General features: G+C 31.8%; 2 protein-coding genes across 4 annotated transcripts; one reads left to right on the top strand and one right to left on the bottom strand.

The window, feature by feature from the left end:
- The first annotated feature begins 205 nt into the window (after positions 1 to 205).
- LOC111617530 (kelch-like protein 8) lies at positions 206 to 27,761 on the top strand. Of its 3 annotated transcripts, none has more exons than XM_023358810.1 (9): positions 206 to 263; positions 4,642 to 5,336; positions 5,408 to 5,675; positions 5,745 to 5,888; positions 5,960 to 6,071; positions 6,148 to 6,316; positions 25,884 to 26,043; positions 26,806 to 27,007; positions 27,085 to 27,761. In XM_023358810.1, exons 2-9 carry the CDS (start codon positions 4,722 to 4,724, stop codon positions 27,206 to 27,208), a joined length of 1,794 nt encoding a protein of 597 aa, XP_023214578.1. In that variant the 5' UTR covers positions 206 to 263; positions 4,642 to 4,721; the 3' UTR covers positions 27,209 to 27,761. The 3 variants fall into 3 exon arrangements, with proteins under 3 accessions (XP_023214578.1, XP_023214580.1, XP_023214579.1); XM_023358812.1 differs by lacking the exon at positions 206 to 263 and adding an exon at positions 1,874 to 2,865; XM_023358811.1 differs by lacking the exon at positions 206 to 263 and adding an exon at positions 2,948 to 3,458.
- LOC111617529 (DNA polymerase delta catalytic subunit-like) lies at positions 13,167 to 20,111 on the bottom strand. Its single transcript, XM_023358809.1, has 2 exons — positions 19,725 to 20,111; positions 13,167 to 16,304 (listed from the first exon to the last, which is right to left on the bottom strand). Exons 1-2 carry the CDS (start codon positions 19,894 to 19,896, stop codon positions 13,207 to 13,209), a joined length of 3,270 nt encoding a protein of 1,089 aa, XP_023214577.1. The 5' UTR covers positions 19,897 to 20,111; the 3' UTR covers positions 13,167 to 13,206.

The following is a 27,761-nucleotide window of genomic DNA, read 5'->3' as shown; positions in this document are numbered from 1 at the left end:
TTCGCACTAGATAAATTGCCGAGTTTTTATCTTAAATTATCAATTTATTAATAACTAAATTTATACGAATTAATTAAAAATAGGTAAAGACGAGATTGGAGACGGATGGGGAAGAAACGTAAAAAAAAAAACAGAAAAAAAAATTAAAAATGGAGATGAATTAATTATTTCTCCAACATCCCGCTAGGTGAGCGCCAGTCGTATGGCGTCATCTGAGCACGTGTTGTTAGGTTTCATTCAGTCGTCTGTAGTTTAGGCTTAAGGTGAGTCGTTTCGTATTTAAAAATCCATTAAATGCTTAAAATCGTATTGTAAATTTGCATATTTAATATTTAAATCGATTTTAATTATTTATAAACACGAATATGCGTTATTTATGTATTATATTTTTAACCAATAGAAAAAAGGGATTAAAGGGCAACTTCGGTATATATTTTTTTCGTTTTTTTTTAAATTTAAAATTATTNTAATTGAAATACTTTTAGTCAAAGTTTAATTTGCAGATGTAAAATTTAAACAAATCCCTTTATTTTGCAGTAAATTATGCTTTAGAGATATATAATAAATACAGTACATTGAAATATTGAGTTCTAAATGAGTTATAGTATTAAAATAAAATTTAACTACTTGGATCAAAAGATTTTATGGTTTCAATACTTTTTAACCTTAAGGAATTGTTTTTGTATATCATATAATCAAATTTCAACATAATTTTAACAATTACATATATATACCATTTAAAACAATAGTAACTATATGTTGTTGAATGAATTATTTTTTAAATTTTAAAATGAAGTAAAATATATGTACAAATTTTTAAATAAGTTATATATTATACAAAGTAAGTTTAAAATTAAAATTATGAAGCACATTTTCAAACAAGGGGGGAAAAAAGAGAACTTTTAATAGAAATTACATATAAATTGTTAAAGAGCAGTCTTTGAATAAATAAATTAAAAAAAATCACATTAAATCTAATAAAGGTAAATTAACAAGGTTTGATTGTATTTTTCCTTTAATTAATTATATTAGATACAGTGTTTGGAAATACAGATTTATTCATTTATCATTCAATTGCTTAAATAAAACATTTATTTTCAAAAGCACAATCTTTAAGAGCCATAAAAGTTTATTTCTGATAAATAGTTAATCTCAAAAATTCATGTAATAACAACATTTTGTAATAAAATCAATAATATTTTTTAACATTTTACCATAAGAACTTTGGGAAAATTTCCATATGTTTTCAAGGTCAGTGAATGAAAATATTTAAGTTAGAATTAAAAGTTTTCTCAAATTGTTTAAAAAAATTATTTGAAATTTTGTGCTGAATTCAAGAGACTTGTTTTTCACTTTGTAATATGTTTTTAACATTATAACTATAATAAGAAAATCATAACAACAGGGACTAATTTAAAATTAATACAGTTCCAATTAGATATGAAGCTAAGTAAAGTTTATTATATTAATTACAGTCAAACCTCGGTTTTTGAACATAATTCATTCCTAAGTTGTTCTAAACTTTTAGAAAAACAAATTTTCCCATAAGAAACAATATAAAATGAATTATTCTGTTCTTGACCACCAAAATAAAGCCATTTTTTAATTGTTTTTACATGTATTTCATACATAAAAATGCCTACAAATGCAATGTATTATTATATATAGTATAATATAANTTATAAATTTAATTTTCGGTAATAATATAAATATTTCATTAATTTTAACGTTAATTCAAACAGGTGGGCCACATTTGAATTTTAAAAAATAAGCGACACCCATGCCACTTATATTTTTAAATGGGTGCCGCTTAATTTATTAAATTCTGCTTTAAAAAAAATGTATTTAATCATTTAAAATGAACGTTTAAAAATCATTTAAATGTTTAAAAATATTTTAAAACACTTTAATCCGTTTTATAATGGCTTAGTGCCGAAAATCATTAAGTAAAAATGTATGTCATTAAGTAATTATTGCGCGAAATTTCCATAAAAGTAGGCCAACGCGTTGTAAAAATGTTGAGATTTTTTCCCGATTTAATCCATTAATTAAACGTCAGTTTATCTGTAATAGCCGTTTCGACCCGGCAATCGAATGAACTCGACATTTAATGGAACCTTGGAATTCCGGTAAACGCCCCGAGTTTTGTTTTAATCCTCTAAAAATAGGGATGCTGAACGAAAAATCTATATATACACACGAAATCTCTTAAACGAAATTTGCACGTTGATAATAATGATTAAAAATGTTAATCGAGTCGACGTGATCGCTCCTTTTTTTTTAAATTGCTGACGTCACGAACATCGACACCCGAAAATTTATTGTTGTATTTAAATGTAGGGCCTTTCGAGAGATCGAAAGAGGAGGCCGTGGCCACCTCTCGTCATATGCGAGAAGCTGTAAAGGCCCGTTTAGCTTCCTCTACAGCCAGGAAAATCAATAGAGGCCTGGAGAACAAGTGTTAAAAATTTGCATTGTATTTTTTAAATAATAAAATTAGGCTGAAAGTAATGGTGTTTCCTCCTACATTACACAGTATTTTATGTGTATTGATAATTTTTAACACGTTTTTAAGGCCCGTATAATTATGCAGCTCTCTCACAAATGGCCCTACTGATCCGTGTTAATGGAAGCCGACGACAAAAGAAGATGCTGTAATTAAATCGTGTGATTTACTTTAATTAAAAAATATACACACGCAGAAGGAGAGATTATATTGCGTGCATTAATTTAGTTTCAATTCTGCAATCATTTCCTCCATCTTGAATGTAGGTTAAATCGGTAAAACGGAAAATTCGTGCAGATCATTTACGAAATCGATAGAATTAAATGGTGTAAGTTAAATGATCGGATGAAAATTAAGTGGTAATGATTCATGATAAAAATTAAATTAAAATTTTTTATTACTAAATAATTTAATAAATCGAAATTTATAATGCTTCCTTCTAGTTTATAGTGAACAGTACATGCTATTGTCCATTATAATACAGTATAGTGTCATTTATATTACGGGATATATTAGTGCATGATATCCATAGACTGGCATGAAATTTTTTAAGCCGCATATCCAGTACAGCTCATGAATTCCTTACAAAATTGAAACTGAATTAAGCACGCAATCTCTATCTATAATACTACTTTAATTGAAATCTCTCAATTTTTTAGGCTGCAAATAATGTATACCGATATGCAACTGTGCCATATGTTTACGGATGTCACAGCTCTTGACGTCATTAGATTCGCTGAAGCGTCGCTAATAACGGTGGAAGAAAAACCATTATAGAGGTTTATAATCCAAATCATGCATCCTTTAATATTAATAAAAGTTTTTGAGGATCTTCTGGCCTCAACAAATCATTTATTTATAACGTCGGTAAGATTCTAGCAACTTTACCAGACGTTTATCGGGGCCAGGCATAGCTTAGTAGTGTAAGAGGCCCTCCTCTCCATCAAGTAAGGTATGTAAAAGCAAGAGGCCCTAATTCGTATTCGCAAGAGAAAGTTATTGCAGTACACTTACGTAATTAGCATGCGACCCGTGTGCAACACTAGATATTTAAAACAACACAATAGTGAAAGATACAACAACTGACGTCACACATAAATTACGCTATTGTTTATTTACTTAGTGGGTTAACTTATTTCCAGAATAAATGGCGTTCTCGTGTTTGTTTTTATTAACTGAAGATCGTAAATTATAGTTGCAGAATAAGTCTATATACTAAGTGAAAGCCGTGCAATCTGGAATTTATCGGTTTGTCTATCCTTGAGGATAAAGTAAAGTTTCGCGAGGATTAAATTACTTTCGGTTTTAATATTTCGACTTGAAAATTTATTTAATGCAGCAGTAATTTGACCAGAACTGAATTAATTCTGTTCTGAAAATTACTTTTAACATCCACATACTCGCCACCTGCGTAAACACTAGCCTATACACTAAACACTGTTAAAGTATAATAACCAAACGTATACATATTTAATCACCTTTCATATAGAATATTAAAATTTCTATTATTATAGAGAAATTCGGCAAATTTTTGATGAATAGTTTGGTCGTTGACTCCCGTTTTAATGTCTGGATTCGATTGTGACACGTTTGTTATCACACTTGACACACAAAAATAATATATATTTCTTGTTGAGAATAACAAATAGTCGACGATGTTTATTTCTGGCAGATATCTTATCTTTTGGCAAGAAACTGGATATTGCAATTTTCCGTCTAATTATTTTTCTGATTTGAAATAGAAAAAAAAAATTAGTTCTAGAAAACTTGAAAGTGTTTTAAGTGACTTCTCTGCCAAGAAAGTTTTTATAATAATAAAAATGGAAAATAATAATAGAAAAATAGAAATCAGTTCACTTAAACATTTCTATTTTACTCCATCAAAATTTAAAATCTTTTATTTTTTTAAGCAAAAAAATAACTAAATTTAATTTAAAAGCAGTCAGTCCATCTGTTTATATCACATTCTAGAAATCGGAATGAGTTCACAGAATTGATTTTGCTATTTCTTCCTTGGCCTTGAGATACTTTAACTCGTCTTGCATCCATCGATCTTCTGCCAATGTTGCTTTTCTGATAACTAGAATACCTATAATGAAAGATCTGTTCTCATGCATCTCTCTTATTCTTTACAGTTTAAAATGACATGGTTACGCACGCACAGTGAGCCGCATTTGTCTACCGTAGAAAGTTTGGCAGTTGCGCATCTTATGACATGAAAAATAAAATAATGGGAGAACAGTTAATCGAAGAACCTAGTCCTTATTATACGTATGAATCCAAAGGAATGTTTCGTGCGTCCTTCCAAAAGTTGTATCGCTTCCTGAAGGAAGATGTTCTGTGCGACGTGGAGATCCGAACTGGAAGAAAAGCCATACGGTGCCATAGAGTCGTACTGGCGTGTTGTAGTCCGTACTTTCAAGCCATGTTTACTAATTCTTTGGCTGAAAGTAGGCAGAAAATCATCACCATCAGCGAGATAGATGAAAGTGCCATGGAGTTACTAATAAACTTTGCCTATACGGCTAAAGTTGAATTGAATGTGACCAATGCTCAATCGGTATTACACGCAGCATCCGTGCTCCAACTAGAAGCTCTTATCCAAGCGTGCTGTGAATTCATGCAACTTCACTTGCATCCTACTAACTGCCTCAGCATAAGACAGTTTGCCGAGCAGCATGGACTTATGTCTCTCGCACAACAAGCGGATGCATTTACATGTTTCCACTTCCAAGAAGTTCTAAAGAGCGATGAACTGTTAACTATATCCGCTAACCATTTGCAAGATTTAATTTCTTCGCCTAATCTCTATGTGGAAAATGAAGCACAGGTATGCTTTACTAACATCCCCTTTCTTATATATAGAAATATTAATTCATTTTAAGTTCCATAAACATGTAGGTATGTGAAACTGTCTTCCGGTGGGTGCATCACAATGTCGAAAAGAGGAAAGATTTATTACCCAGTTTATTATCGAAAGTGAAACTTCCACTTTTGACTCAATCGTATTTGAAACGTCACGTCGAACCTCAAGATTTGGTCAGACGGAATCTAGAATGCCGTGATTTATTAGACGAGGCGAGAGATTTTCAACTGTGGCAAGTTTCTCAATTACCTTGTTTGAGGCGACCGTCTAATGAATTAACCAGACCTAGGAAAAGTTATGCAGGTCAGAAGTTTTAATTATTATTGGTAAGACTCGAATATATTCATTTTTTAATCAAAATATAACTTACAGGTACTCTCTTTTGTGTCGGCGGACGAGGTATATCGGGAGAGCCCTTTTCCTCTATAGAATGTTATAACTGGTTTAGAAATTCTTGGTTTAATGTGGTCAGCATGAACACTAAGAGGCGACATGTGGCTTGTATATCTATAGAAGGTAAGATTTTTACTTTAATAATGATGAAGATATTGCTAAAAAAACTGAGAAATAAATTTTAATTATTACAGGAAAGATTTATGCTGTTGGAGGTTGTAATGATAAAGAACATCTCTCCAGTGTTGAAGTGTTTAATCCATTAACAAATAAGTGGAATTTCATTGCTTCTATGTCCACATCAAGGTAGTATTTAGTCCTAAGATACCTCGTGAAGTAAGATTATATGAAAAATTTAAAATATTTCATAATTATTATTCAGGAGAGGATTGGGACTGAGTTGTTTAGGAGGCCCAATTTATGCCGTGGGTGGTTTAGACGATAATTCGTTCTATGCAACGGTAGAAAGATACGATATCAGTTCGGATACCTGGTATACGGTCACTTCTATGAACGAAGCCAGAGGAGGAGTTGCTGTTGCAACTTTAAAGGTAATTTTTGGAGTAACTTAACTTATGTAAATTGTCATTTTTTCATAATATTAAGCAGATTTTTTAATTCATTGCAATATAAAATATTGCATTAAAATCTGTTTATTTTATCATAATTTGGCTATAATATAACTAAATGAAGGTGACCTAATTGCTTATCTTTAGACCAAATTACTTGATTTCATTAATTAGAGTTTAGCAAAATTATAGACCAAAAAATCCAGCATTTAGATATTTAATTAGATCATTCCTTAATTAGAATTAAGTGTTTGAAAATTTGAATAAATTTCGATAAAATGAATAATTTTTATTTCAAGCAAGCACGATTAGTTCTAATAAATTAATAAATACAGATGTTTGTTTGTATGTTTATGGCAGTGTGAAATATGGGTGATCTGCTAAGGGGAAATGTCTCCCCTTAATAATAAATAATAATAATTATTATTATTATAAAGCTAGATCGATAAATAACTAGCCAAAAACAAGAAAAAATTAGCTGGAACATGACTGGTAATTTATTGAGCCACCCTTATATCTTTATTATTATTAATATTTTTGTATATCATTATTTTACTTGCTTATGTCAGGAGTGTAAAGATAAACTATGAAATTTACATTAAATAAACTCGCTTATTTAATTAAGTCATCATAAAATAATTTTCTGCATAGTTCTTGTTGTATTTATATATATTGCATTATTAGCAAATTAATGAAAATTTACTTCAATAAAAGATTCTACATTCTTACAACTAAAACTGTGATGCCACATATGGTTTTATATAAGGTTGCATAAAATGCAGGGCTGTGGAGTCGCGTAAAAATCTACCGACTCCAACTCCGACTCTTCCTTACCATCCGACTCCGACTCAGGCTAAAACACCAAAACTCCACAACTCCGACTCCACAGCCCTGATAAAATCTTTTATGCATTGTTACTACAAAATATTTAAAATATGCATTTATATAATCATTTTGGTTTAATTAATGCACTTTTAACAGTGGTGAAATTCAAATAATGCTGATGTTAGTGGCCTGTTAACGAGCATTAAATTAGCCTTATTTCAATTTTGCCACCATTAAAGGTGCATTAAGCAAGTTAACCAGTGGATAGATTACTCTTGTTGTAACAGTTTTAATTGAAATTTAAATAACAATTGAGTAAATTTAGATGTTTGTATGGCTAAATTTTCATTTAATGTTCTTATATAATTTTGATACATTTAATATGTCTTATAGAAAAATTAATGCTTTTTTAAAGCAGTTCAAGTTTTGCTTTTTTATTGTTAATGGTTTGAAGAGAAAATTTCTCTTTTTGTTGTAATGAATAACTTCAAGTCAATCATTTATAACATTAAGTTTCAAGTAACAAGGCCATAGGAACGGGTCTGGCCAGTCCAGCCATGGCTCGACCACTTTTTTCTGCCAATGTTACAAAATACAGTTCTAATTTCAAATCATACCAATAGAATTTCCATAAGGGGGAAAAGGAAAGGTTTGCTTCCACTCTTAATCTTGACAACCATTTTCTTCTTTTGGCCAGACCACTTTTTCCCTGTCCTATGCCCATTAGTGTTATTATTATTATTATTATGCATAAAATAAAAACTGATCAATAATAACACAAAAGATAAATATACTTTTTATTAAAAATAAAGAAATCAAAATAAGAGAAATACAAAATCAATCGAATGTCTTAATTTATCTTGTTGACATAATGTGCTTTGGACACTGTAGACATGTAGAGTAAGAAATAGATAGAATTGAAGACATTGCTGAAAATTTGATGATTAGTGATTATTTTTATTGGACTACAGGCATGAAATTTATGTGATATAGTCCAATAACAATCTGGCAATAATATGGCTAAATAATATTATAGTTATACATTAATAATCAAACAATAAAGCCAGATTCTTATATATTGGGTTTGATTTCATCAGCAAGAAAATTATACCGAGTAAGATTAGGACCACCGTTGCAGACTCAAAGTTGTCTATTTAAAGTTTTAAAGTTTTCTTTTCTATTTGTTGGAATTTTTTCATCAATCAATAAAGAAAAAAATTTATAACTTCTTTCTTTTCTGTCAAGATAACTTTCTATTTTCTAAGAAATGAATAATGGACTTTCACAACCAAAAGCAATATAATAGATTTTTGCTAAAAAATAATTTGATATTTTCTTTTACTTTTATTAAAGAATGGAATTGTGGCAGCATCTTATGCCACAATTCCATTCTTTGTCTTTTAATATTCCAGTTCTTAAATTTCACTTCTGGTAGTCAATTTTTCTTTTCAAAAACTTTTTGCATACATGTTCTTTAAGAATTATGTGACCTGGTTTATAGACTTCTACACTTCTCGTGCAGAAAGAATATTTGCATACAAATATATTTTTGTTTTAAATAGCACCAATTCTAGCACAGTAGGATTGGTATTGACCTAAATCATTTTCAAGATTTAAGTATATACTCCTTAGTATAACTTGAATATTTGAAATGCATTTCTCATCATAAAGTTTATTTATTCTGCCATAAATTTAGAAAACTCATTATCTTCTGCTTTCAAAAAATGTAATAATAATATTCCTTTGTTCTATTTAGCAGAAAATTAATATTCTTAAAAGACATTTTAAAATAAAAATTGAGTTTACTTGTGACTTTGTTTTGAAAGGCCATAGCAAGTATGTCCAAAGTTAAAGTGAGAGGACACTCAGCTTATTCTTAATTGTGCAAAGTGTAAGTTTGTGTATTTATCATATTTATTTTAATAAACAATGCAGCTGCAAGACAAAAAAAGTTATAGACAGTGCACTATAAGCATGCTGTGTATTGGAGAGGAAGATTTTTCAGGTTACAATAATTCTTTTCAGCGTTGTCATTTTTACCTTACGTTAAAAATAAAATGTGAGTTTTTAGTGTTTTTTGTTCAAATAAAAGTGAAAACCTGCTGGATTTATTCCACTAACAGTTGCATCCAATAAGCAGACAAGAGAAATAGGAGTTTCGTTTCCCTTAGTGACTGCACTGTAATAATAGTTATAGACAACATGCTGTTTATTATAATAAATATGATATAAATAGGCATATGCATACATACCCTGTTAATAACACTTTTATTAGAAAATATGCCTATGGGCCATATTATAACTTTTGCAAATTTCTTCGTATTAAATGAATCATCTCAAAAATATTTTGCATTATTTATACTTTAAGAAATGTGATTATATTCATTTAGGAAGAAAATAATCTGGCATTAAACTTGTATTTATGTTATGCAAATGATTACTGGATTATATGGCAATCATTTGGCATTAATCTTAAAGATCAGGTTAAGCTATGAAATGAAAAATATCTTATTTCTTTTAATGAGTTGAACATGTCATTAAAGAAAAACATGAACTAAAATCATTAGGAATCAATAAAATAACTAAATAAAATTAACAGAAATGTATGATTTACTTAAATTATTCAAATAATATATCACACTCCTTAAATATTACATTTCACATTTAAAAAAATAATTTTATATTTTCGTCTTCATATACTTAATTAAATAGAATTGTAGAGAGAAAAGCGAGTGCATTTGAATAGTTTGATGTTTTATAAAAATAATTAATAATTTAGTAGTATTCCCTAAATTAAATTACTCTTAATTATTTACCAAACGATAGTGAAATCTATTAAAATAATTTACAAATAAATTATTATTATTCATAGATTATTAGATTTTTGAAATATGAATCAGTAGTAAATTTTAAAATAAATTATTTTTTTTATATCCATTGATTACTAGATTTTTTTTGTTTTTAGCACTTTTACCTATTGAAACTTAGTAATTCTTGTACTAGTAAGTTTCACTTTTCAAAATTAATTCAATCTGATCAGTAATTACCCTTTTAAATACAGCCAGGCAGTTGTAATTTTATATCGGTTAATTTCCAATTTCTCTATGTCTCGTTTTTGAACCACCGGTATAGTGCCTACCAGAGTAAAAAAACCGTGCACATAGAATGCACATTGTAGGGTGTAAGGGTAATAAAAATATTTAGAGGGAGACCTCAAAATTGAATTGCATCTGAGATCTCTCAAGTCCTAAATCTGCCACTGGTTAGAACTATGCAACTGATTGGCCTTGCATGATTATTTGACACTAACCTATAACATATTGAATTGTTCAAATTAATTGCTTTTGCTACAGATTACTTAATGTAAATTAGTTATCAAATTACATTCATTATGAGATCTTCTTTTTTAATTATTATTATTTATACTAATCCAAACTCTCACCATAATTAATCATGCTTTTATGCTATAATTAATAATTAGAAACTAAGTAGAGGTAGATGTTAAGTGCCAGCTCTTATCTAGATTAATAATTACGGCAAGACTTTGGATTAGTATCAAGGCATCAGTTTTGGGATGTTTATATATATATATTATTTAATTTTAAATCAACTTTGAAATATATAATCATAAATACTATATAACTGCAAGTTACATTTTAGCTTCTGTCTTTATTTTTAAAAAGTTTATGAAAGAATGCAATTTCTTCAAGAGAATATAATGTCATCAAGCATTGTCATGTGAAAATAATAGAAAGTGGATCATTAGAATGCATTCTAATGTTTCTATAGCAAAAATAAAAAATAAAAAAAAAACATAACACCTTAATTTGCTCAGAAAATTTAATGAAAAAGCAAATGTTTTCAGCCAAATCTGTTGGCCATCATCAAGCTGAGATATTCGAATATAAATAAACTAGAACATAAATTTAAATACAAATAAAAATAACGAATGACATATTATTATATATATATATATGTCATTCATTATTTTTATTTAGGTTATTAGTTTGTTATGTTTTTTTGAGCTACTTATGCTGAGTGAGGGTACCTCAATTATAGCAAAAATCTATACTAATATAATAAAGAGGTAATGTTTGTATGTAAGTTTGGATGCAGCAGGTAATCTCCAAAACTACTCATCTGATTTCAAAAATTTTTTCACCAATATTTAGAATGGAACTTCAGGGTGGACATAGGCTGTATATTATTCCGTTAAACAAGACAGTTCTTTACGGTAAGCCTTCCCCGTAAGGCTTACCGTAAAGAACTCTGCTTCTATTTATACTATTTTAGATGCGGTTTTTTGCATTTTTGATTGCGTTTTAATAGGGTACGTCAACACAATGTACACAAAGAAGGGATTTTTCGATATTCCCCCCACAGGGGAGAGGGATAGGATTAAGGCTTACTGTGAAGAACTTGGCTTCTATTATACTATTTTATATGCAGGTTTTTGCGTTTTAATAGAGTACGTCATCAGAATGTACAGTAAGAAGGGATTTTTCGACATTCCCCCGCGGGGGAGAGAGACAGGATTAAGGCTTACTGTGAAAAACTTGGCTTCTATTATACTATTATTCTATTTACTTAGATGCGGGTTTTTGCATTTTTGATTGCGTTTTAATAGGGTACGTCAAGAGAATGTACACTAAGAAGAAATTTTTCGAAAAATTTTCTCCTAGGGGGAAGTGTTATACATTTATAATAGATACATTTTGAGCCACAAGAAGGCGTGGCGGGGTCTGCTAGTAATTTATAAAGTTAAAAATTCTCTATTAAATGAAATGATTGGAAGATTTATGGAGGAAAAATATTGGGTACATTCCAGTGTGCATCAAACAGCATGCCAGTAAACTACAATGGACTAAAATTTTGATTCACTGACAAGTTCATTGGTGCAGTGAGCAAAGCACATTGCACTCATCAGGCTGTCAATATGGAGCTCTGATGAAGCAATATGGCCATCTCCAATTATCTTTAACACCATTTTTACTATTACTACTACTCATCTATATTAACCCAGTTATTTTGACAAAATAAATCTGCAAATGTCAATATGGTACTGTTTCCTTCTACTTTATTAGGCTGCCAGATGCTCTGATAAAAGCTTCTTAAATCGTTCACCAATACGAGTTCTGGCTGAGACCTATGCATACTGGAATGCATTGTCACGTCAAGTGCAAAATCTTTTGGAGTTAAAGGGGTTGGAACTTTGAGATCTATGAGTCTGCTAGGGGAGGTATGTTAATTAATTCAAGGAATGCCAATGGCATTTTCAACGGATGGATGATGATATTCTGCACGACATACAAGTGATAAAGGGCTATAAAGTGAAACAACAAATAAACCAATCTGTATTTCAGTTTTACCTTGCTCTTTAAATGTAACTTACCACTCTTTACCTGTTTAAATTTTTTAACATACCTTTCTAATCCTAAATTATATTTGTTTCATAGCTTCGTCTTCACACTACAACCATGTGATAAAAATAAAATAGTATATAAACATGAAAAGGATCATTCAATGAGTGAAAATGTTAATGTAAAGAATGTTTTTCTAAAATTATAAGATGTTGAAGTTACATTTAAGCATTTTAACAAAAGGGACAAATCTGATATGAAACAGTCCACTGGTATTTGTAGAATTCCAGTAACAGATGGTTAGGTTTCAATATAGTAATGCTTTTAATTTTAATGTCATGAGGTCCTAATACAATCATATCTAGCATTGCTTGATTGAATAGTGAGCAAAGCAACAGATGTAACAAAAATATACTGTAATTAGATTGATTGTGTGATCTAACTCTATCCAAATAATACAGTAAATATCCTTTTTGGGCATAACTGCTTAACTGACAAGATGGATCCATGTAATGAATGGAAATTATTTAAATAGCCTACATACATAGAATTAAATATGCAAGATAAAATTATAATGAATTATCCTCATGTATCTCAATCCCGTCAATTTATTTTTTTTTTATTTTAAATTTGGTACTTACTATTTTTATTAATGAACAATGTTTAATTAAAAAAAAACTTTGCATTTTACTCGATAAATTTTTTTAAAATTTTCTCTTGGTCAGCAAGATCCTTTTGCACTTTTTTCCGCATGTAAAAGATTGGACAGTCACGACTAGTACATAGAATTTCTTCATGAAGACTACCTTGACAACGTTGACACTGAGTCCATAATCTAGCAAACTTTTCTTCTAAAGAGTTCAAATTTAACATTTCGGTCATGTAGATTTCTGATTCTCTTGACTGACAGTGAGGACAAACTGCACCTGCGTTATCATCCATCAAGGCACGGCATCCGATACACGTACTGCGTTTTTTTGTGAAAGCAGACAGAGCGCCGACCTTTGACGTAACCACTGTTTTAGACCTTGTATGGTCGCCTCTTAAAAGGACCGATTCAGCCCTAGTCTCTCCCAGTATTGGTTCAAAGATACGCAACAGAGGTTTTGATATTTGATTTTCTAAATAATATTGCGTATCAATAGGAATATTATTTTCTAACACATAAATTGGATCTTCTGATTTTAAATAGGCAGCGGTATTTTTACTCGCTGCAATAATTACATAAGGCACTCTATCCCCCAAGTTTGGAGCACTACCAGCTTCTCTCTTCCTCATCCTGTGTGCTAATTCGACATGGGCCTGTTTGGCAGCGTATTCTTTATCAGTTTTTGTCAATTCTTTTGTAATGACTAGCTGTGATATATCGATACGGTTACATAGTAAATCCGAGATGATCTGTTTTGCATAATCGACGGCACCATTTGGATCCCTATCGATCAAAATCTTTTGGAGACAGGTATTAATAAGATTGGCAACTAAGGGACAATTATCCCTTCGCACGGTTTCTATTCCCTTGCAGTCCATTTTGTCATAAGTGTCTGGTTTAGTAAAATATAAACCAGCGTATCTCTTTTTGCTAATTAGCAAATAAGGAAAGTATACTTTCTCAAATTCTAATTTAATTGGTTTTTCAAATTTATCGCTGACATATTCTGCTGCTTCTTTTCCGATTTTCATGGCATCGTGCACGGTTTTGACATTAAAATTGATCATTACAGAATCTGTATCGCCGTAAATTACTTTTGCATCACTGTTGTATCCATTTTCAACCCGATATTTCTCTTCAATTTCTTGTTTTGTTCTTTCAATCATCATTCGGCCAAATGCAGTTACACTCTTTGATATCTCCAGACATGGTAACTTTCCAACTTGCGCACCAGTGAATCCATAGACGGAATTTGCACTAATTTTCAATGCTAATTGTCTTCCATCCAAGACTTTCTTACGGAATGAATCAGTTTCTTTTTTTAAGTCCTCTTTAGCTTTTTTTCTAGCACTAAGAAGATTTTCCAAGATTTCTGGTAATAAACCTTTGCATACAGTCGCTTTTACAAAATAGTTTCCCGATGGGGTCTTGATATATTGATCTGGAGAAACGTTATGTTTACTCGGCACACTCATAAGGGTGGTGTAACAAAGATTGTGAGCCATCATTATTGAAGGATATAGCGAAGAGAAATCCAAAGTAGCAATTGGTGTATTATAGTAACCTTTTATTGGTTCAATAACGGTAGCTCCCGTGAAATCATCACCAGTTTCAACTTTCATCACGGGTATGATATAATCATATTCTACGGCTTTTTGCAATAATTGCGATACAACTTTTATTTGCTGACCTCTAGTTAATAAATATGATAGTGGTACTCCTGTCACTCTAGCCATTTCCATATAGTTTATAATACACATTAATTTATCTAAAAGACGTAAAGGCAACATTGCATCTTTCAGGCAGTAAACCGCCAATCGTCGCCGTGTTTGTTCATTTCCATTTTGTAGATCTGTTATGATGCTATGGTGTACATCTTCCTTTTGTTCTTGGAGAAAATGAAAGCTGACAGCATTTAATGTATATGATCTTAACTTGTAATCTCTTACTAAAACTAACAGTAAATCAAATTGGACTCTACCTTCGATATTTATTATTTTATTCTCTCGTTTTCCCATCTGCTTAGATTGGAGTACCACATTTTTCATTGTGGTTTTGTTGTCTTTGATGCGACCCAAGAATGGGAAGTTATTAATTTTTAGTTCTTTGGCACGATTAAGTAAGTAAGGTATATCGAAGTTTTGAATGTTATAGCCTGTAATTATGTCAGGATCGACCTCCCGAACAAAATTGGCCCATTTTTCTAACATCTGCGTTTCAGTATTACATGAAAGAACTTCGCATCCAACAATTGGAGCACACTTATTCAGTGTAAAAACGTTACGGATAAATGGATCCTTTTGTCCTTGCACTGTAACCATGTTAGCAATTTGAATAACGGGGTCCTTTTCTGGTTCTGGAAAAATTCCTTTTCTACTTGCACACTCAATATCAAAGCTTAAAATCCTAAAAGGAGCCACATCAGACCATTTCCCTTCTGGTTGATGAGAAACAATGTCATGATAGTCAATATCTACTTCAATTTGACATCTAGATTTTACATTAGTACTCTTTTCCTCTCGTAAATTGTACTTTCCAGCCGGTAATTCAATCCAATTGCAACCAACTATATGATTATCTACCATAAATCTAATTTGAAAATCAATATTACTTTCAAAAACACCAAAACTATAATCTTTAAAACCATCACACACTACAGCCCCAGTTTCTAACAATCTTTTAGCCGGAGCAAGTAATTTCGGCAAAGCCATGGTAATCTTAATGAAAGGACGTTTTCCCCTCGCATCATACCCATATATATTTTTCTTGAGGACAATTTCAACGGCTAAAACAGGATGTAAAACATTATTTCTGTTAGATTTCATATCCAAAAAAACGGCTTTATTTAATGCTTCTCTGAAGCGACGACAGTGAGCTTCAGAGAAACCTTCAGGAGCAGAAGTATAAAAGTACGGAAGGAAACCATGAACATAGCATAAAATGCTATTACCTTCTGTAGTGACACCATACATTCTCATGACAGGTACAGGACCTATTTGATTACCAGACATTCCGGGCATTGGTTGACCCACGAAATAATCTATGTCGATCTGTTGAAATATCAGTGGTTTATCATTTGATGAAATAAAACATTTTGGACGCGACCATTTGGCACTAGTCGAAATGTTTTCGGGACCTAGAAAATAAAGTTTTGTTCTGAATTCATTAGGCAATATATTAATTAAAATTCTAATTTTAAATTATTTAGATGCAAATGAAGTGAAATTGGGTACATTCAAGTATGCATCGGTCTTGGCCACAACAAATGCACCAGTGAATTATCTAATAAGCTTTTACTGAAAAATCTCTGGCAACCTAATAAGGTGAGGGGACAGCAACACTGCATCAGAGCTCACTGTATCCATAGCCCGACAAGTGTAGTGTGCATCAGTCACTGCGCCAATGCACTCAGTGAATATTGAAACACTTAGTACATTGCAGTTCATTAATACATTGGTTGATGCATACTGGAATGTATCCTGTGATACTGGAAGTATTCAAAAACACACCATCAATATTTAGTAAAGGTTTGCTTACTATTTTTCCTTTTTCTTCCAAAATTTTCTAATAATTTTGTAAATTTGTCTCTGTAACTAGGAAGCAATTATATTTTATACTTTTGAACAACTTAAATTGTTCAAAGATTTTAGTGTATATGGAAACATCATCATCTTTATATCCAACTGTCCTTTTTATTATTTTGATTACATTAATTCTATGTAACCATTGTTTCAGTAGTTTTTGCATATCCATTTAATAATTATTTCTCTATCACATTTCTAAGTTTTTAAAATATTTTAATCTGGATTATCCAAAATAAGGACTTGGTTGGTAAAGACTATAAATTTTTTCATTCAATTACTTTTAATATTTTCTGTATAAAATTTATCGAAAGTGCTGAAATTTTTAGTTTTTGTGACCGTTTTTTTGGACAATTTCATATTAAATTATTTTTACTTAAGCTATCCATCCACCATATTACTTTCATATAATAATTGTGATTACTTTTAAACATTAAGATTATATTTACACAGGAAACTGCTAAAAATAAATCATGATGTCACAGAAATATATCACTGGAAATCATACCAAATATATCATGAGAGGATTTAATGATTTGCAGTTAGATCTGAAAATTCCAAAATGCTATACAGTATTTACAAACTTTTGGATATTACCCATATCCATCTTCGGATTGAACATAGGAATTTTGAATTTTTTTATTTCTTTGCTAGACAGAAGCACGAAGAAAGCAATTTTGAAATTCTTTAACATGGAGATGGATGTAGGTAATATCAGCAAACATCTCTGGAAAAAAAAAAGTCATGCTCTGAAGAGTGCATTAAATTCCAATGCAAATTTAATTTGTATTATGTAAATGTAAATTAAATTCGATTGTGTCAAATAACTCGACAATTTGGGAGACAGTGAATGTCTACAAGATTCCAGATTTGTCTATATGCAAATTCTATGCTAAATCTCACAAAAAAAAAAAAATACTCTAGACCCGTCAACAGATGTCACTGTCTGTCTGCCTGTAAATATATGAGCATATGCAACGAGACAAACTTGAAGAACGTTTATATAAGTAAACCCTCATATGTATCACATTTATTTATGGGATTATTTGTCAAAGGGTTAAAGTTAATATATTGTACAGTCACCATTGTTTACGTACAACTCAAAATGATAAGAATAAAAAGAAAAGTAAAATTAGTAAGTTTAGATTTTGTTTTTATAATACATTCCCTTCAGTATTAAGTAATTGTTTAATACTTTTATGAAAGAGAAAATTATGTAATAATTATATTATCATTGTCACATCTGGAACTTCACAAAGGGCTGGCTTCTCTTTCAAAATATTTCTATGTTTCTGATGATGTTATAAACTTTAAATGGAAAAAAAACTTTATAAAATAGGCCTCTATTCCTTTTTCAGAAGTGTAGAAATTTCAATTATTTGTTGAATATTTTCCATAAAAAAATATTTTAAATATTTCAATGTATACTTTTGCATCTGGTAGATATTACAGTACTTGCTTTTGGAATTTCTGATTTAAATTTGATTGACAAACATTTTCGGTTTTTTTAAAACCATATTTTAATAATCCACCAACCGACAGCCAAATCAATTGGAAAGGAATTATGCTACAAATATTAAATTTGGAAATTATATGAACAATAAGGCAGACGTTAGCCACCATCTCTTAACGGTATTAATAACTATAATTTTAAATTTAGAATTTAGCATAGTCCAGAAGAAAAGAATCAACCCAGAGCAGGAGTGGAACCCGCAACTTCCACTTACTGTGTGGATCACCGAGCAACTCCTCCCTTCCAGACACAAATTATAATTACTACTTCTGTTAAAAGGTGGCACCTAATGTTTGCCTCATTATTTATATAATTTCCAAATTTAATATTTGTACCATAATTCTTGCCCGATTAATTCGGCCATTGGTTCATGGATTATTAACATATATCAGGTTATTGGTAGGTTTATATATAAAGCCATATTTTGATTACTCTGTAGAAATACATGCCACACATTATTCTAAATCTGTCATTCTATGCCATGTTTGACCGAAAAAACATTGACCAAATAAACAAAACATTTGTTTGATTTCATTTATCAACTCAATATCGAGTTTTCCGAACTTTTATGCATTCTTCTCATATAAAATTTTCTTGCCAGATTTTAGATTTTTGTAACTTGTTTATTTATTTACTTCAATTTTTACATGTGTAAATGACTAAAGATGCCCTAGAAACTATTTTTTAACGATGTAATAAACAACACTTCTTTCTTTGTATTATATTGTCAATGCAAACTTTAAAGGACAGTTTGGGTCAGTTCATTAAATAATTAAGCTCAAAATAACAATGCATTAAATTTACCCTTCCTTATTGCAGAGGAGCACTTATACTATTTTTTTTCTGTAATATGTTTGCAGTGATCCTTTGTGGTACAATTTTGACAGTTGGGACCTTATCAGAGCCGTAGACCACACCGGGAGCAAAAGAGTCGAAGGAACCAAGTACAGCCCCCAAAATCGGCTTACTTCCAGGTTACGCACGATCCGGATCGGCGTCACATTTAACCACATAACCTACGCGACCAAGTCGGCTTCGAGTAGCTCGCTCGACTATTCTCGGAGTAGAGTTTTAGGGCGCGCGGGGCTGGTCCGAAGCGACACAGAGGTGCCGGCCGTCACTCGCACCAAAGTGCACGCAGAGCATGGAGAATAGTCGCCCTTCGGAGGCAAATATCTGGCAAAGGGTCCGATGTATCGGTACGGTTCCATTGACTTTTTGCTCATGCAGGGCAGTCTACAACTCTGGGGATAGAAAATCCCTCATTTAGTGTTCACATCTACATTCTTTACATTTATGCATTAATTCAATGTTTACAAAATTGGCGCACGAAATGTACACGCTTACGTAAATTTGACGTCACCTCGTGGGTTTTACAACCAACGAGTCTCGAAAATGACGTCAAATTGACGTACCGATGAACTTTTTTATAAAGGGAAAGGGACTCTAATCACGTGTTTACCTTCTTCAGTCGATTCTTGCGATTCCAATTTGAATTCTTCTTCCAGTTCGTACATAAGGGCCAATTCGTCCTCGAAATTGATAGCGTCGTCATCTTGGGAGCGCGCTCGTTTATTTCGTTGGGACGAACCGAAGTTATTATCGTCTCTCGAGTTCCTTCTCTTCTCGCTCATCGCCGACGTCAACTGTTACAATGAACGATTTCCGCGCGCTATTTTCTGCCCGATGACGTCCTCGTTCGACTTCCGCCCGATTACGTCGTTCCGATTAGCCCAATTATAGCCAAAAGTTTTTTATATTCCGATATTGTATTATAATTAATTAATAATATAATTCATTTATAAATTTAATTATTATTAATACGATAATTTTTTTAAAAAAAGGAATTTTAGTAACGATGCATTTAATAAAAAAAATTTACATTACCGCTTCTAGATGGCGCTACGTATCAATACGAGAGTAATAATATCCTCGCACTTATAAGACACGTAGCGCCATCTGAAAGGACATTTTTTTTACGCCAATTTTTCTAGTTTATTGAACTTAACAAACGGAATAAAATTCTTCAGTATTTATTTATAATATTAAGACCTTATACAAAGTTAATTTTCTTATTTATTCGGCTCCACACGCTTCTTAACTATCAGTTTTTAATTTTAATTAATTAAATGAAATACATTATCTTGGTGTAATTCGAATTAACTCGTAACATCGTATAAATATGCGTAATTATAACAACAATTCATTGGTTACATTGTTTATAAATTGATAATGAAAGCACTTCAAGTATTTATTTACATTAAACTGTACCTAAATTTATTGGCCGCGTACATCCGATTATCACGTATGACGTAGCCAAATATCACGTATGAGGTATCACGTATGACGTATTCGGTTATCGTGTATTAAAGGTACGACGTAAGCGTGCCTTTATCGTGAAAAATCCCAAATAAAATACTAAAATTTCGTTGTTTAGAATTTCTTTTTTTTTTCTTTTGGAATTTATCGATCCGAGCTCCGTAATGGCATCAGCCACTTTCACGTTTCCTACGTCTTGAAATCGGTTCTGCAAGTATTATTTCCTCGTATTGTTCGAATTAATTGCATAATACATTATATAGAACGGATTTATAAGTCAAATTATTGTCGGTTCGAGCAATTTATGCTCCCGATGCTGATTCACTTCTTTCTATCTTAATTAACACTCGGAGGGGATGAATCTGCCTGAAGGATTTCAACAATTCTGCATTGACAAAGCAGTTCTGTACTGAGGAGGATTCTCTTATCACTTTGTGGTTTGGTACGAAAAGAAAAACCCAAAGAAAGACACTTAAAATAGCCTAGCGATTGTTACGAAACTACAATATTAGATTTCTAAATAACTAAATCGATTGATTAGTTAATTAACGGGAGGAACACAGTACGGCTGGATATAATTACGGAATGCACGAGTGAAAAAAAACCAGGCTCCTTAATATGTATTGGATACGAAAAATTATGGAAATCAATACCGAATTCGAAATCGGACTCATGCTAATTGCAGTTATTAAAATACTTTGTTATAGCGTTGTTTAAAGCGAATCGAGTAATAAATTATTGCACATTATCAAATTAAAAGAATAATTATTTTGAAAGCGTTTTAATAACGATTAATTGTATTATACAACTGAAATCGGAGAAGAGACAGGAGCTGTGATGCTTCGTCGTACAGTACGTCACCTTCGTATTTTATCGATTTATTTGTTGAATATTTTAAATAAATATTATATTATATTATGTAACCATATGCTCTTCTGAAAATTCAGACTCCAGGAGACAGTTTGAGAAACACTACTATTGATCATTATAGACTGGAGACGAACCGAATATAACAATAGGAAAGGGAACTTATTATTTAAATAATTAAAATGCTGTGTATTTAGTTTAATAAATGCGTTATTAAATAAAATTTTCGAATCGGGAAGAATTATTTAAAATTTGCCTAACGTCATCCGTTTAAGACGTCGTCCGACGACGTCACAATGTAAAGTACTCTTCTGTCTTTACGTCAGTGATGCTGCTTCCGGTAATACTCTCGATCGATAATTAATATGAGAACGTCACCGATCCGTAAAAAGCATCATTAATAAGTAAGGCAATATATTATTTTCTAACAATAAAATATATTATTATTATTATTAAAGTGAGGAAATTTGTTAGTGACATGCTGGCGAGGAAACAAAAAAAAAGTATCGATTGTAAATCATCGTAGGTGTGGACGTAGGTTTAAAGATTTTCTTAAAATAAATCCCGAAGAATGTGTTTGAACGTGATTATATTGATAAAAGAATATTAAGTAGGATAATTTATATCTCTGGGCTTCTATTTTTAAATCCGAAATGTCATAGTATTAATAAATATTTAGCGGTTGCACGTCATAGAAACTTGGCTTTTAATCTTCTAAAAACATTAATTTATATGTTTATGTGTTAAATAAACAGGAAACTAAACGATAATGCATTATATTCATCATCATTTGTTGTAAACGGAGGAAAGAAGGAGTTCTTTTTCACGTTTCATCCCCTTCTTCCTGCATTCATACCTATGAAAATATATACAATATAGAGTTTATTGTAAGTAAATTAAAGAAAATTAAGTTTTAAAGTTAAATTATAATTTAAAAATGAATACAATTACGACACTGGCTCAGTTGTTGCAATAACTTTTATTCTAATTAGTAGTTGCATCATTTATTACAGACCTAGCGCAAAAGTAAATAAATAAATATTTAAAAAAACTGGTAATCATTGAGATTTATTTCCTGTAAATTGTAATATAAATAAATTTTTAATAATGTTTGTTAATAATTGCTACGTTATAAACACATTGCTCAAGCAATTTCGATTCAAAACAAGTGGTCAAGTGTATATTTAGTTAATGATTTGTTTTGACGTATTTCTGCAATTATAATTATAAATTAATTGTTTAATTTTCGAAATAATCCCGTTTTTTTCATATAAAATTCTTCTCAAATATATTTAAAATCTTGTTTTAAAGAACCGATCCGCTCATAAATGACGTCAAAATGACGAGATGATGACGCCATGATTTATTACGTATGATTATCTGATTTGCTACGTCAGCATTACGTTTAAATTATTCAAATTTCAAATTGATAATTTAATTGGACTATTTTCGTGTTGTATTCTGTAAACTCGGGCCCCTTTCACAGGGCTTACCGGTAGACTTAATCACTTGTCGTCAATTCGCGCCCGAGAAAGGGGGAAATTTCTTGTTTTTTTTTCGTGTATCTAACACTTAATTAGGGCCCAGTTTACCATAAAAATAAAGTCTCGGGAGGCCTCCCCTCTCGGCAAATCTCCCACGTGTTGCGTTATCTTATTTCATCAATCAAATTCCCACTCAAAGAGGGGCCAGTGGAACCATTCGGTACGAGCTTCAACTGCTTTTGGGGGCCTTAATCAGAGAGTAAATCAGGGCCTCTCTCGCCATCCGAAAGGCCCACCGTAGCTACCAAAGCTAGACTTTGACAGTCGAAATCGGGCATTTCATTGTAATTCTGACGAAATTCGACAAGAAATCCGGATCCGGTATCGATTCAAAGTACCAGTTTACGATTTATTTTAGTGTGACGAAAGCTTTGACCAGACAAAATAATAATATTGACCCGCGCTTTGAATGTTAGAAGAATGAAAGGAATAGAAAAAAAATTTCCCTTTTCTCTCCAGTTTTCTTTATTGTAAAGACATTTCCTAATTGTTTTTCCGTTTTTTTCTGAGTCTATATGGCTTACCTTTATCATTTCCTTCACGTATAATTAGGGCCTAAGAGGTGGAAAGATGATATTTCTCTGAGACCTCCGTATCAGTAATACGGAGGCCTCATTTCTGCAGATCCCTCTCCGACGTCGGGCACTGATAGAGACCATCTTGTGGGGGCCCCACCAATGGCCAAGTGGATAAAACCAGCGAACACTGGTAGTTCGTGGTGTGTTCGGGCCTGGACGTGTTTTTTTTTTTATCATTTAGCCTGCGTGCTTGAATATCTACTATTCAAAGAGGATCACACGTTCGATTGCTATTATTATCTCTGTTTTTTTTTTTTTTTTTTTGCTCTTCTCGACGTTATTTACCACAAAAATAGAGGTTGTTTCCTTCTGAACAGATCGCCCTTCGCATACAAACGAAACAGATCTTGTGGGGGCCCGAGGGCCTTTCTATCAATGCCTGTCGATTGTTATTATTTTGAAATATGTTATACCCGTTTGTATGGCCGAACCGGATATGCCGCATGTCATTTTTCTCAATAAATCGTCTAGAAAATCTCTCGTTAATTGAATCCGATCAATATGACATAATTCATTTATTGTTTCGGTGACATTCAATAGCTCTGTCTGAATTATACGAGAATTTATTATGACATATTAAGTTATATTGCGTATAAAATTTAATATTTCATACGACATAACGTAGTGTTCCATCGCTTAACAAATCTCTCTTCCAATTTATGATGCCGAGAAAATAATAATAATAAGTCACGAAAAGAATAGATAAACAGAACTAAATTCACGTGTTTAACACACCGAGAGTTTCAATTTGCATTATTTTAATTAATCGATATTCTAGACTAAGATTAAATACATTTAACTTTTAAATTAAATTAGTTATCAACAATAATTGGGATATGAGATAAAGCAACACGTGAGCCTTAACAGATGGGTCTAATTAAAAAGGCTTCTTCGTGCCCATAGGGGCCATTGGGTATGATTAGGGCCTTAGTGCCCATAGGAGCCATTGGGTATGATTAGAAAGGCTCCTTAGTGACCTATGGAATTATTATTTTTCTAATAATACCCAAATCTTTTTCCATTGTACAATACACAAGAGATTACTAAAAGTAATCTCTTGTGAATTGCAGTGTAAAAAGATCTATTGTGTACCTACACAAGAGAAGTTCGATCTCTTTAGAAAATCCAATGATGTCGGATATCAAGAATATAGGAAATATTTAATGATTTTAAGAAACTAAATAGATAGCAATTCTTCTCTATACAGTCGATCCCCCTATAACACTGTTGATTATTCCGTTTTATATGAATTCCATGTTGTACGAGTCACATAGATTTTACAAATACGTATGCTGGGCTGTTAACAGCATACGTATTTGTAAAATCTCACAAGCTCACGTATTTGTAAAATCTAAGTGACTCGTACAACATGGAATTCATATAAAACGGAATAATCAACAGTGTTATAGGGGGGTCGACTGGTATTATGGAGTTATATTACTGTGTATTATGTACTGTGTAATATAGGCAATCATTGTTGTATACAATGTATACAGGATATAAAGAATGGACTAAATTAATAGGACAGTTATACTAGGCCTGATAATAAAATTCCTTTACAAATATCTACCTTATTACAGTAGTTCTATGCTTACAGAAGTAATAAGGTATTAACCTACATAGTGAACACAGGTAATTGTAGTGTGTTAGACAGGTAAGTCTTTACCCTATATAGCGAATATAACGTGCGTAAAGAAATGTAATCAACGTGGAACTAATGATTGGTGTACAAGTTTACGAATAGGATTTAACCCATGTTTATTTACAGTACTTTAGAGGACTTAAACTAAAGCATTGTATTCTTAATATTCATGTGATGAGACAATTATTGATTTTCAGTACAATACAAAATAAACGGAAGTTATTAACATTTTTATTAGGTTGTGCCACACCCTGTCTCATCTTTCCGTCGCGGAATTTGATCACGTGGGGCGTCTTACACCCCCAAAATTAAAAAAAAAAAATTCTTTCCAACGTTTCTAATTGTGCGAAACTGAAACTTTATCCTCACTTCGAATGCAGCATTTGGCACTTATTCGCTATTCAATCGCATTACGTCAGTGCCACTTCCCATTTATAACAGAAGAATAGTGTATTGTGATGTATTGTGACGTGGCGTGATGAGAATATCGAGTTTTTAAACGTCTACGGTTAAAAATTAGTAATGTAAATGCTCTAAATGGGTTATTTTGACCCACTAGTGGAGTTTACCGTCACGTTTGTACGGCCAGTTTCTCTTATGAAGTGGTACCCCCTTCGACAAATGTTCTTTTTGAGTATAAAACATGAGCAATTTTCTTTATTTTTTTAAAGGGTTTCCTGTATGCCATAGGAGGAAACAATGGACCAAATTCATTATCCTCGTGTGAAAAATACGACCCTCATCTCAACAAGTGGATACAAATCTCTCAGATGAGACAAAGTAGGGCGGGTGCAGGTGCTGCGGTCCTCGATGGATTCCTCTACGTTGTAGGTGAGTGTGGATTACACGGCATTTCTAGGAAAGTAGTTTCAAGGTTTTTGGGGGTGTTTTTTTTTCTTTTTTGCTCTTGGCTTAGTTTCCACGAATACACCTGTCACTTGCCCAAAATTAAATATACTACCTGATGCGTACGAGTGATTTGCTATTTTAAATGGTGGAAATGTGCCAAATTGAAGACAGATTTAACTTTAACACAATGATATATTGGAAGAGTGGAATAATATTAAATTCCTGTCTGATTCCTTCTCTACACGAGCGTAAATAAATCAGCCCTTAACGAAACTACAAAGTGAACGTTTAAGTAATCTTTTTTTTTAATTTTAAGGGACTAAAAAATGGGCTAAAAATTTGGCTTAGTGTGAAGGGTGTTACGACGCTCGAGTAGTGTGAATTATTATTATTATTGGGCTACAGTTTCGAAATTGTAGATCCGATTCCCACTTGTCTGGCTGTCTGCCCGCCCTTCCTTCGTTAAACGGATGAAAATCGAGACCGGATTTTCATCTGTTAACCGGAAGCCACGTGATTTTTTTTTAAGTTAAAATATGAGGCCCGGCATTGTGACTTGTTACAATAGATAATTACCACTTAAATCTTTAATTTCGTATAGAAAATGGCGTCTTTCTCGCCGCCATTTTTGCAAATTTAGACTAAAATTGGCTCCGTTTGCTTCTTATTTTTAAAGTTAATCATTTAAAAGATTAGTGTACTGTCTGGTAAACGTAATAAGTAATTCATTATTCTCTATTCAAGGTGGATTCGATAACAACATTCCATTGAATTCCGTCGAAAGATACGACCCCGAGACAAACACGTGGACAAATCTCAGTTCCATGACAACGTGCAGAGGTGGCGTGGGGGTGGCATCGTTAGGAGGGCATATTTTTGCTGTAGGAGGCCACAACGGTAGCAGTTATCTGGACAGCGTGGAGATGTACGATCCTCTACAAGACAGGTCAGAAATTAAATTTGTACAGAACTTCACAAGTTATATTCCCTATTGATTTCTTTTTATTTCTTTTATCGTAACAGATGGGAAACAATGGCTAAAATAGGGATAGGTAGAGCCGGAGCCGGTGTTGCCTGGTGTCCATGCTCACCGGAAAATCTGTATAATTTGAATAGAAACATGAACGAAAATCAAATCCCTACTTGATTTACGTCCCGTTCTTCTTCCTCCCTCCGTAATTAAGTAAATAAATAAAGCATTCTAGTCGTGTTGGAAACGTGGAAAGCTCGTACAGATATTTCACCCCTTAAATTTTTATTTGTTTCTTTTGTTTTTCAAACACTAAATGACGTGTATTTATGAAGAAATTTAATATAGGGAATAGAGAAAATATACGTGCCAGGTGACTAAATTACTCGAAAGATGTGTGATGAAGGCATTTAAAGAAATTAGAATATCTTCTATTAAACTGTGATCGAGTGATTGTAAATATGTTGTAATGTAATTTTACATCTTTCTAGTACAAAATACTTTAGCTGTGTCTAGTTATAAGCATCCACATCATAGAAAACAATGTAGAAACCTTCGTTTTCTTTAAGAATTTCCATTGTTAACCACCATTTTTTTCTTACCAAAGAAACTAAATTACTGCTCAACAGTACACTTATGTGATTATTATTATTATTATTATTATACGATTTTTAACGTGTAATTAATGTATTTAAATTAGTTATTTGCTACAATTAATAGTCTATATATA

Source organism: Centruroides sculpturatus, unplaced genomic scaffold (assembly GCF_000671375.1).
Source record: "Centruroides sculpturatus isolate CEXI.00-Female unplaced genomic scaffold, Cexi_2.0 scaffold2018, whole genome shotgun sequence".
Classification (NCBI taxonomy): domain Eukaryota; kingdom Metazoa; phylum Arthropoda; class Arachnida; order Scorpiones; family Buthidae; genus Centruroides; species Centruroides sculpturatus.
Note: the sequence above shows the minus strand (reverse complement) of the source record. Positions and strands in the feature narration are given on the sequence as shown.

Coding starts and splice junctions, on each gene's coding strand:
- LOC111617530 (XM_023358810.1), top strand. CDS start 4,722: ATGAAAAATAAAATAATGGGAGAACAGTTAATCGAAGAACCTAGTCCT. Junction 5,337..5,407: donor ATGTGGAAAATGAAGCACAG/GTATGCTTTACT, acceptor ATAAACATGTAG/GTATGTGAAACTGTCTTCCG. Junction 27,008..27,084: donor TACGATCCTCTACAAGACAG/GTCAGAAATTAA, acceptor TTATCGTAACAG/ATGGGAAACAATGGCTAAAA.
- LOC111617529 (XM_023358809.1), bottom strand. CDS start 19,896: ATGAGCGAGAAGAGAAGGAACTCGAGAGACGATAATAACTTCGGTTCG. Junction 16,305..19,724: donor GCAAGAATCGACTGAAGAAG/GTAAACACGTGA, acceptor TTTATTTTCTAG/GTCCCGAAAACATTTCGACT.